Source organism: Anomalospiza imberbis, chromosome 2, assembly GCF_031753505.1.
Source record: "Anomalospiza imberbis isolate Cuckoo-Finch-1a 21T00152 chromosome 2, ASM3175350v1, whole genome shotgun sequence".
Lineage (NCBI taxonomy): Eukaryota > Metazoa > Chordata > Aves > Passeriformes > Viduidae > Anomalospiza > Anomalospiza imberbis.
Genome location: NC_089682.1, coordinates 18,496,982 through 18,515,592, shown reverse-complemented (window position 1 = coordinate 18,515,592; position 18,611 = coordinate 18,496,982). Strand labels below are relative to the sequence as shown.

At 41.0% G+C, this 18,611-nt stretch overlaps 1 protein-coding gene across 2 annotated transcripts in view; it reads left to right on the top strand.

Annotated features, from left to right (window-relative positions):
* The first annotated feature begins 6,326 nt into the window (after nucleotides 1-6,326).
* Nucleotides 6,327-18,611, top strand: part of EGFL6 (EGF like domain multiple 6) — a 30,521-nt gene continuing 18,236 nt past the window's right edge. The window contains exons 1-6 of one of the 2 annotated variants that reach the window (XM_068180055.1): nucleotides 6,327-6,516; nucleotides 10,490-10,599; nucleotides 12,788-12,880; nucleotides 15,679-15,798; nucleotides 16,620-16,739; nucleotides 17,434-17,568. In XM_068180055.1, the coding sequence (XP_068036156.1) occupies nucleotides 6,449-6,516; nucleotides 10,490-10,599; nucleotides 12,788-12,880; nucleotides 15,679-15,798; nucleotides 16,620-16,739; nucleotides 17,434-17,568 (646 nt within the window). In that variant the 5' untranslated portion in view covers nucleotides 6,327-6,448. Of the gene's footprint in view, nucleotides 6,517-10,285; nucleotides 10,600-12,787; nucleotides 12,881-15,678; nucleotides 15,799-16,619; nucleotides 16,740-17,433; nucleotides 17,569-18,611 lie in introns of those variants that run through there. The other variant, XM_068180054.1, reaches the window with a different exon arrangement.

The following is an 18,611-nucleotide window of genomic DNA, read 5'->3' as shown; positions in this document are numbered from 1 at the left end:
GTCTACTCAGAAAGGCAAATCACTGAATCATAGAATGGTTTGGGTTGGAAGGGACCTTAAAGATCATATAGTTCAAACCCTTCTGCCCTAGGCAGGAACACTTCCCACTAGACCAGCTTGCTCAGAGCTCCATCCAACCTGGCCTTGAACAGTTCCAGGCATCCATAACTTATCTGGGTAACTTTTTCCAGTGCCTCATCACCCTCACAGCAAAGAACTTCCTCCTCTCCTAATATCCAAATTAAATCTCACCTCTCTTACTTTTAACCTCTTCTCCCTTGTCCTTTCACTATCTGTCCATGTAGAGCATTGCTCTATTTATCTTCTTCTTTTTTAGGATCCCTCTTTGAATATTGGAAAACCCCAATGAGGTTCCTTGGGAGCCTCCTCTCAAATGCAGAAATGAGATTTAAGTGCCACCTGGAAGAGAGAGGGACATGGAACAAAAGTGAGGGACATGGAACAAAAGTGCTGAGTGGTGAAAGATGTCTGCATCACCCAAAGAAAGTAACAGTGCTCAACTCCAAAAGCCTGCAAAGATTTCTAGCTCTTGAAACAAAATAGCAGATGAGTTTCAAGAGGACAGTTCTGATTGTGCAAGAAACACAGCTCAAAAATCTACCTGGATCTCAGACTGGGACCAAAACCAATTCTAGCAGTTTTAAAAGCACAAACACACAAAAAAAAAATGAAATGTGTGCACTTGTAAATATGAAACTGCATCCAGCAAATGTTTATGTGAACAGTCAATACTGAAAAATAAACTAGGTTTTATAAAATATTGCATATTTCATATTTTTTTCATTTGACTTAATTCTGCATTACTTCTATTTTTTGTCAAATCTTCTCTGGATTCTCTTAAGATGTGTATGAGGGCAAGAGTATTCATAACTTTTGTGAGACAAAGAGTTAAAGGACACTGACCAAATGAATTCAGGGAAGTTGATGAAATTCAGGCAGTTCAGCTGAAGAGTAAGAACATGCCCTGCAAAACTTTCATTTGGCATTTCAGTATCATATTTGACTGAACTCCAGAATCCTCAATGATTCCTGTATGGCTGCTGGGTAGTGGAAAGAGCAGATGATCACTATAATAAAAGCCATATCTAGATTATTTTGGCCAACAAGAGAAGCAACCAAAGAACAAAATAATTTCTCATATGGTAAAAGGCACTATTTTGTGACAAAATGTGAAAACAGACTAAAATGTTCATCTAGAGGTTATCTAGATATGAAACACACTTTTTACACATGTATGAGGCAAGGTGGTTCTTTTAGGAGCAGAGATAGGAGGGGAATATTTTCAGAAAAATTATACTGCCACACTTTTAAGTAATGAAGATTAAGGTCTAGGGAAAAGAGCTTATGAAAAATAAAAATAAGTGCAGACAGTCAGATAAAAACTTTGAGTCCCTTTGGAAAGACTTTTCTCCAAAGAGCCAGTATTTATTTGTTATAATCCCAGTAGCGTCCATAATGCATTCACAGGTGGTGTTTCTACATCGGCATTCTAGTTCAAATCAGAATTGCACTTTGGAAGTAAATCTTGTGGCTAACTGTTCAACATGCTTAGGTTCATGGACCATATGAAAAGGACTTTTTGGATCTTAGCTGAAACTTTAAGATGCTCTTCAAAAGCAGACCTGACACAACAGAACCAGTAATGAATATCCATGCCAGAGAACCAAATGACAGCAACAAAAAGCTTGAGTAGACATTTCCATGCATATATAAATCTATGGTGCCTTCAGATTCTTCATTAGTTCCATGCTGTCTTCTTTTCGTTTAATGACCTTTGTCTTAGCGGCCAAAATAAACCTCATCAGCTTTTGTTGAGTTCTTCATGTTCTCCTGAACCAGCCATCAAACAGGCACATATATCCTTCATCTCACTTGTTTCTGCCAAATAAATTTATAACTTCTCTTGGAACTCCAGGCTGTGGAGTATAAACCCAACATGTGAAATCTGTTATATGTTTAGAAAAGTGATCTCCAGCCTGATGGTATAATTTTACAGGCTCTTGTTCATGCTGTGTTAGGCCACCCATTATCTTGAGTGTTTGATTTTCAATTATTTAAACATAATACAATACAAAGCATTTCCTAAACACTGAGCTTTTATGCTTGCAATTACTTTTGAGCAGAAATAAGGATTCCCTCATAGAAACCATGACTTGGTTAGATGTATACTGAGCCCTTCTTAAGGATATCTGGGATCCAGGCTGATCCTGTCAATGGATTCCTACTCTCTGCTACACAAAGGACAGCAAGCATTGCCCAATGAACCACAGGGCTGAATTTAGCCATGGTAGAAATCTGAAAAATGTTATCAAATATCAAAGGAATGTAAACAGACCACTTCTGAGAGTATTTTATAGTGTCAGCTAAAAAAGTAGGTTGAGGTTACAACTAAATTTTCCTAGTAGCAAAGATTTGTTAATCCTGGTGCTCTGCCTTTAACAATCTAGTCTGCCAACTTTTCCTCACATGCATAGTCTCAGTGAAGTAATATTACTAGGTCTCATAAATCTCGGGGGTATTTGATAGTTTTCCTAAAGCCTCAGATCATAGTTAAATAATTTCAAGAATTTCAACTTTAAACCTGATTTTTTACTCAAGATATCCTGAAGCAATACTAAGCAAACCAAAGCAAAAAATAATCTCAATTTATTTTATAATCATCATTCTATTCAGGAATTCTAATTCAGAAATCCTATTCATGATTTCTTACTGTTTCAAAATAGTCTGTTAAAGCTGATAAAATTATTAATGAGAAAAAAAATTGTTTGCTTTTATTTCTGTATTTATTCTCCTCCTTGAAAAACCTATAAAACAACTTGATCTGAAACTACTTGGCAGTATAAATTGAACTTCACTAAAAAAAGGGATATAGCCATGATTGCTTTTATAGTAATATTTCAGTCCTTAATGCTCTGAGTTATTTTTTACTCTATCTATGCTTAATGTAAATCTTTTAGCTGAAGTATTTCTACTTCAACTTCATCAGTCCTTTGTGATTCCTAAATAGAGATTGTATAATTAATATTTACAGCATAAGAAAAGTAAGAATCTTACATCAACACCTACTCCAAAAACCAAGACACAGAGAGAACCTGAACTCATGATTGTAGAAGTATAATCTGAGAATTCAGGACCAAATACCTTTGTGATGTGAAGCCACAAAGATCCTCCTACTGATTCCATAAAGTCACACCAAGTGTGTGCTTCCCCACTAGGCTAAGGTTTCTGCTTTGTTACTGAGCATGCCAGCACTGAGATGCTCGAGGGAACAAACAAGGATAGAACCTGGATGCAAACAGAAATCTACTGCCATTTTCCATACAGTAATCTTGAAAGGCAGCAGCAAATTAGCAAAAGCTGAAAAGTAGCAACTGTGGGCCCATAATAAGTGCATGATAGATCCAGACTCTACCTGGTTTAATCCCTAATTTTTTTGATTATTTTGCCACCTGCCAACTGTTACATTTTGATCAATTCAAATAAAAAAGACAAACTGTCAAAGGTTAAAGCTCCAAAGCACCAAATTACAGAATAGTCAATTAACATTTAACATTTATTGATATGAAAAAATAAAAGTATAGATTACATGAACTTCACATTTTTTAAACAAAATGTGGCTGAACAAACTATAAAATCACCAAAAGCTACTAAGCGGCACCGTGTTATTGGGCTACCATATGGAAAGTATTATATATAAGAGGGTCACCAGTGACTGAATTATTTTTGTTATAGGCTAATGTAGTCAAGCAATGAAAGATTTATGTGTTAGTATGTAGGGAAATTATATGAGGGGGAAAAAATGTCTATATCTTTTTGGCAGGAGACCTGAAACTAAAGAAAATCACATCAAAAGCCAGGAAGCTATACTTATAAAATTCATCCCCAAAAACCACACAGTGGTCTCCTATTACATTCATTCATAAAGCTGCTGGAAATGGCAATCCCCGATACACACATGGATTGTGTAGGTATCAATTAAGATAGACCAGGTGGGAAAAAAGGGCCCACATAGGGGGAATTATGTATTAGCTATCTGGTGTTGGGTTCCTCACAGGGGACTTGCAGAACTTTTCAGCTTTCAAGGCTTAATTTGAAAATGTAACCCCTTTATTTCCATGGGAAGGGACACTCAAAGTGTGGAAAAGAAGGGCAAATCTAGTTCTCTTCCACAACCTTGTAGACTTCTTCCATTCCATCTTCCAATCCACCCTTCCATCCCTTTGAGTATTAGGGTTACAGACTCAGAGGAAAAAAACATATTAAATCATGGTGCAGCCAGAGTTGTGTCAGGGCCTGTACTTACTGTACTTTCAGCAAGCTCTGGAGACTGAATCTCCTCCTCTGCATGGAAGCTCCAGGCTCCATGAGTCTATGGAGCTATTCCACAGTAACTTTCAGAGAGAAAGCACAAGTGAGACAAGTAGGGAAAACCCTAAGCACAGTATTCCAGGTATGCCCTGACAAGTGATAAATAGAGAGGGCCAATTACTTCTTCATCTTTGCTTGCTGGTGATGCTCTTGTTGATACAACCTGGCATGTCAGGCAAAGGAGGAAATGAGGAGGGATGAGCAGGACTCATCCCCCCTAGACATAAATACAGAGCTTTTATGTCCATTCACCCCAAATGGGAAATGGCATCTTCAGAGGGCAAAGCAATCTTATCATGGGGCCTCACTTTGGTCCAGAGATGAAAAACTGGAGTCAACACATAGCTAAGACCCAAAAACGAGGGACAGCATTTAATGAAACAATAACAAGAACTGCGTTCAGTTTAAAAATCAGATTTGTAATTGTCATCCCACTAATATCTCATTTTGCATTCTAGATATCAAGAAAATATATGAACAACAGCAGCCATGAGATGTGCTTTGGGATCAGGATTATATGAAGTACAGAAAGGTTTTCCTAAAAGCTGAGGGACATTCCTGTAAGTCATGTTCTATATGACCCTAGCAGCCACAGGCCCCTCTTATATCACCTTGGTATGAAAGGGCTCCTGTGAAAGCTCAGAGCAAGGCTGGGAGGATAGTCCAGAAACTGCCCATTAGCTTTCACTTGAGAGACAGCCATGACTACAGCCTCAATAAACATTTCCCTAATAAATCAGAGGGAATGGGGGAGACCCAGGGCCAGTCCCATTCCAGCAGGCAATGTGAAATACTACTTAGGGACCACCAGGGCAGACAGACCTATCCACAAGTCACTCTGTAAAAAAAAAATTCTTTTTTTTTTTGAGGATATAATTATGGCGCATAACAGGCTACATGCATCGCAGTTCAGAAATTATTTGTCTTGTGACCAAAAGAACTTGTCTTGAACACTAATCAACATTTTAGTGGCAAGCTCAGACTCAGTTGATACACTCATATCTATTTGTTGGAATAAATGTGCATAATAAAAACCAGGAGTCTTTGAATTCAGTTTTAAGTAAATAATATGCTTTCTACATGGTGCCGATTTAACTAAAATCAAAAGACTACTTCTCCCATACAGGAAGACAAGTCTAATGAAGGGAATTGGAGAGTCTCAAGGTACTGCTGCATTTCAGAAAGACAGCAGCACAGCTGCAAACCAACAATGGCATTTGTGTCAAGCATCCAGGACAAAAAAAGTCTTTACCATCCTGTGCAACACATAAACAGTATTGCACAAGTTTGTTTCTTTTAAATAGATTGAATTTTAATCAGATATCATTTGAATCCTGGAGCTAAATTTGCCATCTTTTGGTACCTCTGACTTTACACTGCTCCTCTCTACAAGGTGACTTAAATGTACTTTGGAGGAACATCTGTACTTTCAGAAGTCTGAAGAAAATCAGCAATACATGTCAACAACTTGGCAGAAGTTTTTTCTAAGGAAGATTTTTCCTAATATCCAAGTACTTAGCAGCTTGGGAAAAGTTTGTTCAGGCACGGTCCTGCAAGGCAGAGCCTGGAAAGCTTTCGATGCAAATGCATTTTCCGGTGATGGACACCCATCGCAGCGCTGCCACGGGGGCCAGCGGGTGCCTGCGAGGCAGAGCCGGCGCACACGCCGGCTGTGGCACTGCTAAATCACCAGCGGCCGGCCTCGGGCCGGGCCGGGGCTCGCACCGGGTTCGTACCGCCCGCCGGAGTGGCACGGCTTTCCGCAGGGGAGCATCACCGTGGCTCCGGGGCCGGCTCCGGGGCAGCCTGCCCTGCTCCGGCCGGGACCACCCGCCCCTCTCCGCCGCGGTCTCTGCCCGCCCCGGCTCCAGGCGGGTCCGCCCCGCCCCGCCCGGTTATACGGCCCCGTCCCGCCGCCCGCCCGCGCTCCGGCGCTGCCGCCGCGCCGCCGAGGGACGGCCAGAGGGACGGCCCGAGGGACAGCCCGAGGGACAGCCCGAGGGACAGCCAGACAGCGCAGGGGTCGCGGCCGGGCCGCCTGCCCGCCCGTGCCCGGGCGATGGTGCCGGCGCCCGGGAGCGCCCTGCTCGCCGCGCTGCTCGCCGCCGGGCTGGCCGCCGCGGGCAGGTGAGCGGGGACGCGGGCGGGGTCGGGGGGCCCGGGCACGGCGGCCCCGCTCCCGGCGGCTCCGGCCGCCCGGGGCAGGGTGCCGCTGCTCCCCGGCGGTGTGTCGGGCTCTCCCGCCGGGAGCGGGGCTGCGCGGGTCCCTCCCGCGCCCGTGTCCGCCGGGCTCGCCCCGCCGGCAGCCGGTCCCGGGGCCGTGGTGCTGAACGGCGCCCGCCCGGTTGGTGCGCTCTAGCGGGCGTGTGTGAGCCTCTCCCCGAGCTACTCCCACCGGGGCTGGGGACGCGAGCTCTGGGAAAAGCGGCAGCTTTAGTGGCGGTTCCAACGGGGGAACCGCTGCACCGTCTGTGGGAAGGTGTGAGCCCCCCCAGCTCTTGGTCTGCCAGCATAAACGGCCCTTCACCAGCAGCCAGTCATCACAGATGCTGGGTTCTATGGAGGCAGGTATGCTTTGGAAACAGAACGAGATTTTGAGAGGGGATCAAACCACTTACTCCAGACCAAGCCATTTCAGTGTTCCCTCTCCCAATTCTCCAGAAGCAGAAGTGCTGCAGCAAGGGAATAGCTCGTAAAGGGAGAATTCACAGCAACTGCATGAGAGGCCTTCAAGATGTTTTGTGGTTTATTTCTTTAATACTAGATCTGTGAATGGAAACATTTCATCAACAAGTGGCAGTGTGCTGTTCCAGCACATGTGAGGCTGTTGAGTGGTTAGCTCCTCAGGAACTGGAAGTTCATGAACTCCAGACATGCTCTTATGTCTTAGGGAAAGCACATTTGTTATTCTATACCACCTCACACCATTGTAGAGGGCAAGGGAAAAGGACTGTGCCCCAGGAAGAAGGGGTTCCTTCCAGTCAACAAAATGTGGTGGAGGGAGCCTGTCCAGTCTATTATTGGGGTATTATTGTGTGAAATGTTTCTTTTCTTCTACCTTCTGTCATTAGTATTGTTGCTGTTACTGTTCATTTCCTAATCTCATTGCTGTTTCCAGCAAATTGTTCTTACCTCAGCCTGCAATCTTTGCCTATTGTGCCTCCAACTCTCAACTCCATCCTGCTGCAAGGGGAAGGGTGAGGGGAAAATCGGGGAGCAAAAGAGTGTGGTGTGTGGCTGTGGAGAGTGTTGGTGTGGGGACTGATTTGAGAAATACCATTCCTAAACCATGCTAGCAATACAGGTTACAGCAGCAATGAAACTTAGTCCCACTTAGTTTAAAATGGTGCTAATGGGTCACAGCAATCTTGTGACAGCTAATGCAGCCAGCTCTTTATTTCAGTCACCTCAGCTCAGGCGGTCCTGGGTTGCTGCGGTTACTGTTCATCCTCACTGTTCTATGCTAAATGTCACAAAGTGCTGTCAGCAATACCACAACCGCATAAACGCAATTACTTCTCTCCTCCCTGGGCACCCTGGACTGCTAAGTAGCCACTTACTACCTTTAGCACCAGTGCTGCCTCTCAGAGTTCTTCAGACAGCACTCTTTCACTGACCTGGGCTATGATCTGACCTGCACAGTGTGCTTTCTCTTGCCTTTCTTTTTTTGGTCACATTTTTTGGCTGCAGATTCTTCAAGGCCAGGAATTTTTTGCACACTGAGCAGACTGTGATAAGTCCAGCCATCTCACTCAGGTACTTTAGGTAGTTCCTCTGAAATCCTACAGGAGTATGAAAAAAGGAGGGGTCAGAAGTGCCCTATGCCTCCAGTCTACATAACTTCTTCCCCAATATCCAGGAAGGTTCATGTGACATTCTCCCAGAAAGGGTCTGCCTGCCTGAAAAAAATCTCCTTTTTCTACATTAAAAAAAAATGCTGAACTCCTGATAGAAATAGCAAAGCTGATGGGTATTGATTCTTCATGGGTGAGAGGGACTAACCTGGCAAAATTGGTTTTCCTCCCAGATTTTGGAATCTAGTTGATCTTTTCCTCTGCCAAAGGTAAGTTTTATCTTGATGCTTCTTGTGAAAGTCATAATAAGTTTTTCAGCCTTGTCCAGGGCAATATCTATAGAGTTCAGCTATGTTAATTTATTTTGCAGCTCTATGGAACATTTCCCAGTTTTAAGGAAAGTTTGTTCTGAAATCTTGAGAGATACTGTATGCTTTATAATTTTTTTTTTAAAAAAATAAATTATTAAATAAAACATTACTGAATCCATTTTTCCTGTTAAAATGAGCACCTTTTGGAAAGGAATGAGATCCTTCTTCCTCCAGGCTTTAGGCATTTTAACCTTCCAGGGGAGTCATAGCACTATCCAGATGCATTCAAAGGGATTTTCTGGGATGCAAGCAGAATGTACATTTACTATCCAGGCAAATTCAAGGCCACTTTCTAGTCTGCAAGCAGAACATATTTTCTTTAACTTGTATACTTGCAAGCGCTGTAAGGCAGCAGCATGTGGATAACAAAATGGAAAAAGGTTATTTTATTATCTATAGGGTGCAGAGGCAGGGTGCTGATTTGTCACAGGCACAGAGGAGTTAGAGATGTTCAACACACTTTTCCACCTGTCTGAAGATGTTCACGCACAAGAACATGAACTCCTGTTAACTGCATCACTGCATTGATGGCAAAGGCTGGGTGCCTTCAGAACAATTTATTCCAGTACTGAAGCTTATCTACTTGCCAGGTGACATGCAGACCATCTCTTTGTATAGAGTATCTCAGATACACGAGCTTATGCATTTCCTCTGAACTCCCTTCTAGTTCCAATGGTTCAGCTACTAAAGAAGACTCTGGAGTAACATCTTGTGTCTTTGAAATGGATGCATATATATGTTCTCCTATTTTGTCTCAGTGATGTTTGCAGGAACTGTTTTGACGTGAGTGAGACTGTTACAGATACGCACAGGAGGATACATGCAAAGCACTCCTGTAATGTGAAAAAATATTACCTTTTTTTACCCCAGACTAAAAAATGCAAAAGTTCATGCCCGATGGCATTTTCTACCATTTTTTTCCCCATCATGAGATTGCAGTGTATTGCAGTGCAGATTGCAGGTTGCAGTGTATTGTGCCCCCTCAGGAGCCCAAATCACTTACTACAAAACTCTCACCACACAGGAATTTTCTGGGTAAAAACCAACACTTTGGACTCTCTGAGGAAAATGCATTTTAAATTATGACTTGGATAAAGCAATGGGGACAGAGCATTTTGGATAAAGGAAAGAATTTCATAAAGGGGACAGGCATGTGGTAAACAACTTAAGTAACAGCAAGGAGAGGGAGAAGAGAACTAAAGTCACAGCATTCACAGAAGAACAGAGGAGGTCTAGAAGATTTACACAGTTGTGCATTTCCATCAGATTTATAATTTTGGCAACTAATATGGCAGGTCTTCCAACTCTTGCAGCTGTTGATCTGCACAATGACTTTGAACCCCCTGGGCTTATTGGCAGGTGAAATTAACATTAATGTGTATGGTCAGGGAGTCTCATTCAACCAGAATGCTTGGGACTGACTGCACTTATGCAATCACTTTGCATGTATGCAGAAGCTATGAACCTGCAAGTTGCTAGCTTTTATGGGGCTGACTGATGTTATCAACATGTTTTTCTGTAGAATCAGTCTTTCATCATCCGATGCAACAGTGCTGTCAGTTATGGCATCATATATTCGATCCAGTTGTTCATGTGACACAAACTGAGGCAGCCCTGTTGACTTCATTGATGTTAAGATGATCCATTCTAGCAAGGGAGCTGGCTGTATTTTTTGCCTCTCCATGTTTCTCATTAGAAAGTGTTTACCTTGCACAGTTAATTTATTGCAGGTGAAACGTTCCCATCATCCCAGTTTCTCTGATCAAATGGAAGTTTGCATTCCTGTCTAGGAGCACTGCTAGACAGTGTTCCTGTTTGGTGAAATGAAAATGGCTGACAGTGGATAAAACATAAGAGAATTGTACAAAGGGCTATGCAGAGGAATGGACTAAAGCATTTTCCTGCTGGAGCTAGTGTTTGTCCTTCCTTACACAGCTCAAGAGCTCGTGGGCAGCTGGGGGCTGTGAGCCAGCCTGGGGTGTGTCGCTACGGCTCCAGGTTGGATTGCTGTCCTGGCTGGAGAAAGAACAAGGGCCACTGCCAAGGTAACATTAACTTTCTGCTTGTTTCCTCTCTGCTGCTGCGTACTTGGTACTAATAAGGAGGTTTCTTACATGTCTCCCAGAAGTTACAGAAGGAAAACTCCTGAGGAGTGAAATCTCCTAACTCTGTGAGAGAGCAAATAAAACATTCTTGAGAGACTATCTCCTCAAAAAAAAACAGAGCTTTGGGTAAATAACACCAAACCATAACTTGCACATTCAGAAATTCTTAGATCCAGAAGGCACCATCTGTTCTAATCTCCTGCACAGCCCTGGTCAGTGGCTACACTGTTTCAGCTGTTGAGTACATACCATAAATGCAGTGTTTTCTAATGCTATATAAGGAGCCCTAAAATGATTTAATATCAGTTGGTATCCTTTATCTTCAGATTACACAGCCTCTGAGAACCAAAAGGTTTTAAATTTCTAAAAATATAAATAAAACTCAAGCAATAAGTGTCCCTGACTTGAACTTGGGTAGCCAGCCAGCATTCTGGTGTGTGGATCATTTGCTTAATGAAGAGACAATGACTCTTAGGACACTTCTAATTTGTGAAAGGTCTACATATCCCAAGAAGAATACAGTGTGGAATCTCTCTCTCCAATTGTACTTGGGCAAAACACAACAAAATCATAAAATATATGTTTTAGATCTTTTTCAGATGTTGCACTTGTTGTCCCAGAGAGTTTGGCCTTTTATATCTAGTGATTTTGTATAGAGGCTTAAGATTATTCATTGCTGAAAATCCATATACTAAAAGGGAAAGATACTAAAATGTCTCTGCTCTGTATCTATGATATGTCATTAAAAAAAAAAAAAAAAGAAAAAGGGATTTTTGTAGTATTTCTTGCACTGCTTAATTGCATTTTAGTTTTGATGCAAATTAAGACCTGAAGAGATAACTGACAAATGTAACTTTTGATCAGCCAGTGGAGTAGCTTGTCTTGTTTTAAAGCAATAGGTTTTCATAAAATTTGAAGACTGTTCTTTGGCAAATCACTTTAAGCCACCTATAATGTAATTCTGCATTGTAAATCCAGATGTGGTGTTTTTCTCTGCTTCAGTGCTAACACTGCAAGCTGGTCTTTTGCAGTCTTGCATCCCCTCAGTTACAGGAGAGAAATGTGTCCAACCCAAGGGAGAACATCCCAAGCAGGGATGCTTTGGATCCCAGGGGAACAAGCTGGTCTTGCAGTGCGCCACATTGCATTCAGGACTGGAAGAAGTGTAGAAAAATGCCTCAATCTGCAGAGTTAGTACCTTCAGTATATCTGAATGTATCTGTTAATGTAGGGAGGATACTTGAATTCAGAAAAAGGAATTTTAATATTAATTTTACTATATAGTAACTAAACTTTCCTATAGTTTGCAGATCAGCTTAACTACATAAGGAATTGAGACTCATATCCTGGTGCACACTCACTGTTTCCTCAGAGGCAGCCCTGATATAAATACATGTTTGGTTTGCTCTTCCTGAATAACCCCCACATTGACAATTAGAGTGATTTCAGAAGCCTTAAGGCTTGTAAAAGTCAGCATTTAATTTCTGATTGATGATCCAGAGGACTTAGAGTTGCTTTTTAATGCATCCAGGTTTAATGTAGCCCTCTCAAATTATTGTAAACATGATGCAGATATACACGCTGGGATGTGTGCTAAGCACAGTTGCCTGATGACAGATGTGCTCTGGATGTTCCACCATGGGATAGACACGTTCCTCAGCTGTAACTGAGGAGATCCAAGACTGTAAACTGCTATAGGATTATGTGTCTCCTTTGGCTCTAGGAGAGTGCTGTTGCCTCTTTCCTGCTCCAGATGCCAAGCATAGCAATTCAAGCTGCTGGCCAGCTGCTTCTCACATAGGCTTCCTAAAAAAAAAGGAAAAAGGCAAGAGTACAAAACTAAATGTGGCTTGTAAGCATTGCAGGAAAAAAAAAAAAAAGAGGGAGAGAACTTTTGTCTTTACAAACCTGGAAAAAAACAAATTCTTGTAATTAATTTTAGTGCCACTATTCTCAAGCCCAAATAAAGTGTTAATCAGTAGTTACTGTGCTCAGACTAGAGGGAGAGGTGTGGAGGATGCTGAACTTGTGCAAAACCTTTTAGGCAACTAAGCAGGGCAAACGTTCTAAGATAGAATACTTCTAACTTATTATTTTTCTCTCTCCTTTCTATGCCTGCCTCCACCAGCTACCTGTGGACATGGTTGCAAGTATGGCGAGTGCATGGGACCAAACAAATGCAAATGTTTCCCTGGATTTACAGGGAAAACCTGTAATCAAGGTTTGTGCATATGCTCCAGAAGGGAGACTGTTGGTTTTCTGTTTCCTTATCTTGTACTATGGTTTTTGTCATCCAAAGCAGTAAACCAGGATGTTTTCTTGTTTATATAGAAGAACTTAAGAATTTAACACTTTTGCATCTCCAGCATCCCAGGCAAGCTCTAAGTCTCCTTCAGCAGACAAAAATTTGAACATATATTGTTTATCTCCTATGGGCTGATGACAAGGGCAAACTCATGTTTATAGTCAGAGGATTAAGGCATGGAGAAATCATATTGGAAGGTATCAGAAGAGATGGGAGCCAATTCCAGAACTCATGCTATTTTCTTAACTAGCAGCCCATATTTCTTTCTAAATTAATCTTCTAGTCAGAAAGACTTGCAATTATACTGTAGATGTGTAATTTAGCAATCTGCCTGGGCTGTTTGTATATGCTGATGGCATTTCTGAGAACTAACATTGGGAGTCCTTAGAATCGCATTTTCAGAAACTTTAAATGTACCATTTTCCCCCCATAAATTTGGAATTCAACAAGGAAATATTTCAGTGAACACATTGGTAAGAACTCAGCCCTTTTTTTTCCATTACAAAATATGAGACCCCTGTCTTGGATCAGATGAAAGGAGCAGATCACTGTGCATGGAGAGGCAAATGAGTGAACTGTAGATGCTATGATGGAAACACGACATAAAGGCCACACAAATGACTAGGTCTGTCCTTGCTACCTTCCTAAGCTCCTGCAGACTTTGCTTTAAAATATTGCATTGACACGCTAAACACACATTTTTTGTAGTCAAAACAGCCCATTTATTACACAGTATCTTTCAAATAATATGCCCTAAAGATGTGCTATTAAGTATTTTGGAAAAATCCATCTTTTGCTGTTTCTCACAGGAAAAGAAGTTAACTCCTTAGTACCACTAGAGAGGAAAGGGAAACAGCATCTGTGGTTATATGTAACAGGTATATAAGTACCACTTACAACTTCGGCCTCTAAACACGGAAGTTTAACCTCAAAAATTATTTGGCAGCTTAAATGATGCTAAAAGGCAACAGAGAAGCCCTCAGCTTTCAGGTATTTTCCATGCAGTAACTCCATGTGCATTGGACATGCTCTCCATAGGCAACCTGATCAGTTCTGTGCACTTCAGCAGATTCCAAGACTGAGGCTTGGAGGAAGCACTGCACAGACCTACACATACAAACTCCCTGTTAGCTCCTGGACTTTTCTACCTTCTGAAGCAGGAGCAAGATTTTTTCAGTGGGATGGTGGCTGGTACAGACCAGAAGCGTCCAAGAGCTGTATGTTTCAACAGTGTAGCTGTATAGGTAGTCATGTTCCATCAGCCAGGAATGCTAATACCCACTTTTAATTTACTGGCAGATGTAGCCTTGGTCTGTCCTTACAGCACAATGTCCTGATGAGCAAGCTCAACATGAGCTAACTAAAATAACAGAGATAAGGGGACTGTATTAGTCTGCCACCAAGTCTGAGCTAAATTAGCCTGATCTCCATAGGTTCTTTTTTAGAGCTGTGTACGCTATTTGTGCATTGTGAGAGATAGGTACAGATAAGCACTTTTGAAAATGTATGGTCTAAGTGGAATAACTTTTGTTCTCCAGTTTTCTCTGTAGTTTCTTTGTTAAGAGAGTCTTAGTTATTTAGTGGAGTCACAGTAGCACAAAAATCCAGTGTGATTTGCAAGCAGACATGTTGTCCTTTTTCAAACAGACCCTGCGAGTATAGTAGAATACAACCCTCTCTCTTCCCTGGACTGAGCTGTAACAAACACTTGTGCACCTCCACAAAGTTTATGCTTTGAATGATCTGGAGGTTTTGTTCCTGTGGTCTGCAGGGTGTGACACAAGAACAGATGCTTCTCCCATTGGAAGTGGCTTTGCACAAGCTCAGAGCTTGCCTGGAGAGTTGCGTCTTTACTGAAATTATATTATCAGTCATATGTGCTGTTAAACACATATTGAATGGGCTGCATATGCTGGTGCATTCTATAAAAGAGTTCTATCTATTTACTAATCACTGCAAGAGGTAGAGGTGTCAGGTCATGGAAGTAAAAAACACAGATGTTGTCCCCTTGTCATAGGCCAAATATCATTGTCAGCACTACTCACCCTATACCACACAAATAAACGTTTTAAAATTCTCATTTTCTCCCTGTGAAGGATAGATTTGGGGAATTTGAAATTGATTTAGTTTCCAAAAAGCCTTTAAATCCTGGATTTTGAGAAGGATTTAGGATGTTTTATTCTCAGGATTTTCAGATTTTTGAGATCCTTTTAAAGTCACATAATTATTATCATAAATTGTATTTCATTTCGGCTACTGATAACCTTGGTGCCAGTGTTTAGCTCAGAAAAATTAAAGTAAAAATCTTTGTTTCACTTTATCTCAAACTGCTTTGCTGTTGTTAGCCTCATGTTTTTGCTTTTCTAATACAGAGGTCAACAGGAGGGCTAGAACCAGAAAAAGTCCATTAAAAAAACTCCCAGAAAAAGATTAGCTATGATTCTCTCCATCCCTCCACTTCTTCCTAACAAGATGCCAGATGTGGCCAGAGTTTGCATTAATTTTTCAAGTGTAGGGGTCTGTGTATGTTGGTTTTACTAGCAGTCTTTCAGCCAGATGGTCTGCTAAACTCTCATCTTGCAAGGGACTGGCTTATTTTCCATCCAGACGATTTCACTCTGGGGAACTCCACACATTAGGCAATATTATCCATCTATATGCATGAATATATGTATAAAAGCCCAACACTCACTCAGTTCCAATGACTTCTGCAGATCTGAATGAATGTGGACTGAAGCCACGTCCCTGTGAGCACAGATGCATGAACACACATGGAAGCTACAAGTGCTATTGTCTCAACGGGTACATGCTCATGCCAGATGGCACTTGTGCAAGTAAGTAACAGAGCTAATGGAACAGGCACATCAAGATCATCTAATTACACCTAATCCCAGCAGATTTTCTTCTTGTGATGAACTGATTTAGTTTATTCAGGATAGGGTCTTTGCCCCTGCTCTCTGGTATTGTCACAGCTGAAAGAGGCTCCCTATTTGGATGTTCATGGGTAAAGTAAACTAGGCCATACTTATGTTTCGGTCTTCAGAGGTGTTTTGGTCCTGAAAGAAATAAAAGTCTTTGAAAGTGTTGCTTCAGATGAAGAACAGCTAGTATGATCTCAATGTATAGTCCTGCCAGTTCATCTGTTGAATAAGGATGACCAAATGTATTCAAGCAAAGCACCAATATAGATTACTTTTTCCTGTGCTGAATTTCATGTTATTATTCCTTGCTTTACCTTTCTGTGCTCCACAACTGATTTATTTTATCTGTGTTAATATGCTTTCAACAGTTGATGAAAACTGCTCTTGCAAACATTTGCTGAATGATCTAAGGCTTATCTAAACTTATGAAAATAGGTATTTGTACCTATCTTCTTTGTCTTTAAGCCAGCATGAAATGAAAAGCATTCTGCTTTTTTAGCCGACCTGATTTTTCAGACCTGGGGAAGCTTCTAGTTTTTAGGTGACAGAGTTTTGTTTGTAGAAAATATCTCATGGATTCCTGAATTTTTTATATGTTAACTCATAAGCAGCTTTATTTATAATGAATGGATTTTTGATGTTCTGAATAGTTTCTGTGTTTATTCATATCCAACTTAAAATTGTGTGATTTCAACCTAGAATTTTGCTCTTCTTATTCTAAATGTTGTTTTCAGGTTCTAGGACATGTGCCATGGTGAATTGTCAATATGGATGTGAAGAAGTCAAAGGACAGGTGCAGTGTCTCTGTCCATCAGGTGGCCTTCAGCTGGGACCAAATGGAAGGACATGCATTGGTATGGTTAGAGAGCTCACTCTCAGCTTCTTTTCTGCAGGATCCCCATAAGAAGCCATACAATTCTGGGGAAAGGATAGGGAGTAGTTAACCCTCCTTGCTGGCTTAAATTATGCTACGTTACTCACAGTGTGATAAATAGTTTTCATACTTTTTTTAAAATATTTTTTTCTTGAATTATTTGCCATGTAATTCTTTGGATAACCCTCATTCCCCAGTAAATAACTCAATATTTTGACATCAACAGATTTAGTCATCAACAGATTCAGTTTCTCCATATTGGTAAGAGGCCCTTAATTACTGTGCTTTGCCCGCAGGAAGCTGCCCCACTGACATAATGTGTTATAGGATTTGGGCATTAGGTTTGGATAGGGCTTTCTTTTATTGTGATGACCCACAATACAAACTTCTCAATTTTTCTCCAGAGGCCTCAAAATTACCTGTGAGTTTCCTGTGATGAAGAAAGCATTGCTTATAATATTTGGTACTGTGTTCTTCCATAAAGTTAGTTCACATTTTACTGCTTCACTCTTAAGAACACGTGCGAAAGCTATAACCAAATGTGAAATTATAAGATTTATTTATTAAGTTTATTTGTGACAGCCAAGAACAAATAATTCTCATGCAAATCCCAGTGAGTTCTTTCCTGTTTTACCTTCTCATGGATCTGACCAGCATCCCTTCTCCTGCTGTAGACATCGATGAATGCTCCACGGGCAAAGCTGTCTGCTCGTACAACCGCCGATGCATCAACACATTTGGAAGCTTCTACTGCAAGTGCCAGCTGGGATATGAACTAAAATACACCAGTAGCCGCTACAACTGTGTAGGTAAGAGCTAGCCCATGGATGTTCCTTCTTCATTCTTCTTATTCCCACAGAGTGCATCTTCCCTGTGGTTGTCCCCAGCACATTGTCCTGTCCTGGGGATGCTGCCTCAGAAATGGGTAAAAAGTGTCACACTAAGAATATTCTTGATGGGACTTTGAATTTTTCTGTGGTTTTTTTTGTTTGTTTTTTTTTTTTTGTTTTCTGTAGCCTTATGAAAAATCAAATCACTGGCACTTAAAATTTAAATTGCCTCATTGTGCTGAGTCAAGATGTGCAAGAGCTTGTTCTAAGTTGACTAAAAAAATGCTGCTGGTAAAGGTTCAGTTAAAGAACCGTTTTTTGTTGTCTTGGTTTCAAACTGTGATGAATAAGCAGTCCCACTATATTTTTTTCCTTTTTTCATGTAATTAATGATGAATGTGAAGTAAGTGCCTTCATGAGTGTAAAAACAGTTATTTGGATGATTTGAACAAAACTTGAGGAAAAAAAAATTAAATAGTAGGTTTCAATTACTTTTCAGGTTTCTCTTGCATGACGAAGTTTCTCCCTAACAAAAATAAATACAGGCAAAAAGTTATCTTGACATGCTCAGGTGTTAGATGTCAAAACATGCTTAACTCCTGTTTCAATCCATTAACTGGATTGAATGCTGGAAGAACAGCAAAATAAAAGTTACTTCAGCAGGTGCTGCAGGAGTATTGTTCAAGCTGTTGACTACAGAAGGGCCTGAAAGTATTGGAACTACTGCACATGCATAAAAAAGGAAATGATTGGGATTTGTTTATATTTAATTGATATTGGAAGTGAGGAATGGGAGAAAGACCATAAGGCAGGTTTGGAGACTTAAGTTTACATTTCATGTCTGCAAACCCTGAGAGACTTCAAGTGGAAAAAATATTTTCTCATACAATATGTGTGCACGGGAGAAAAATTGGAACAGTCTCAGTAGTGAGAATTTTATTTGCAAACCTAAATCTCACTTTCAGACACACCAGACTTTTGAGTCAGTCTTCCTGCCACTTGTTTGTTTGTTGACTTACATT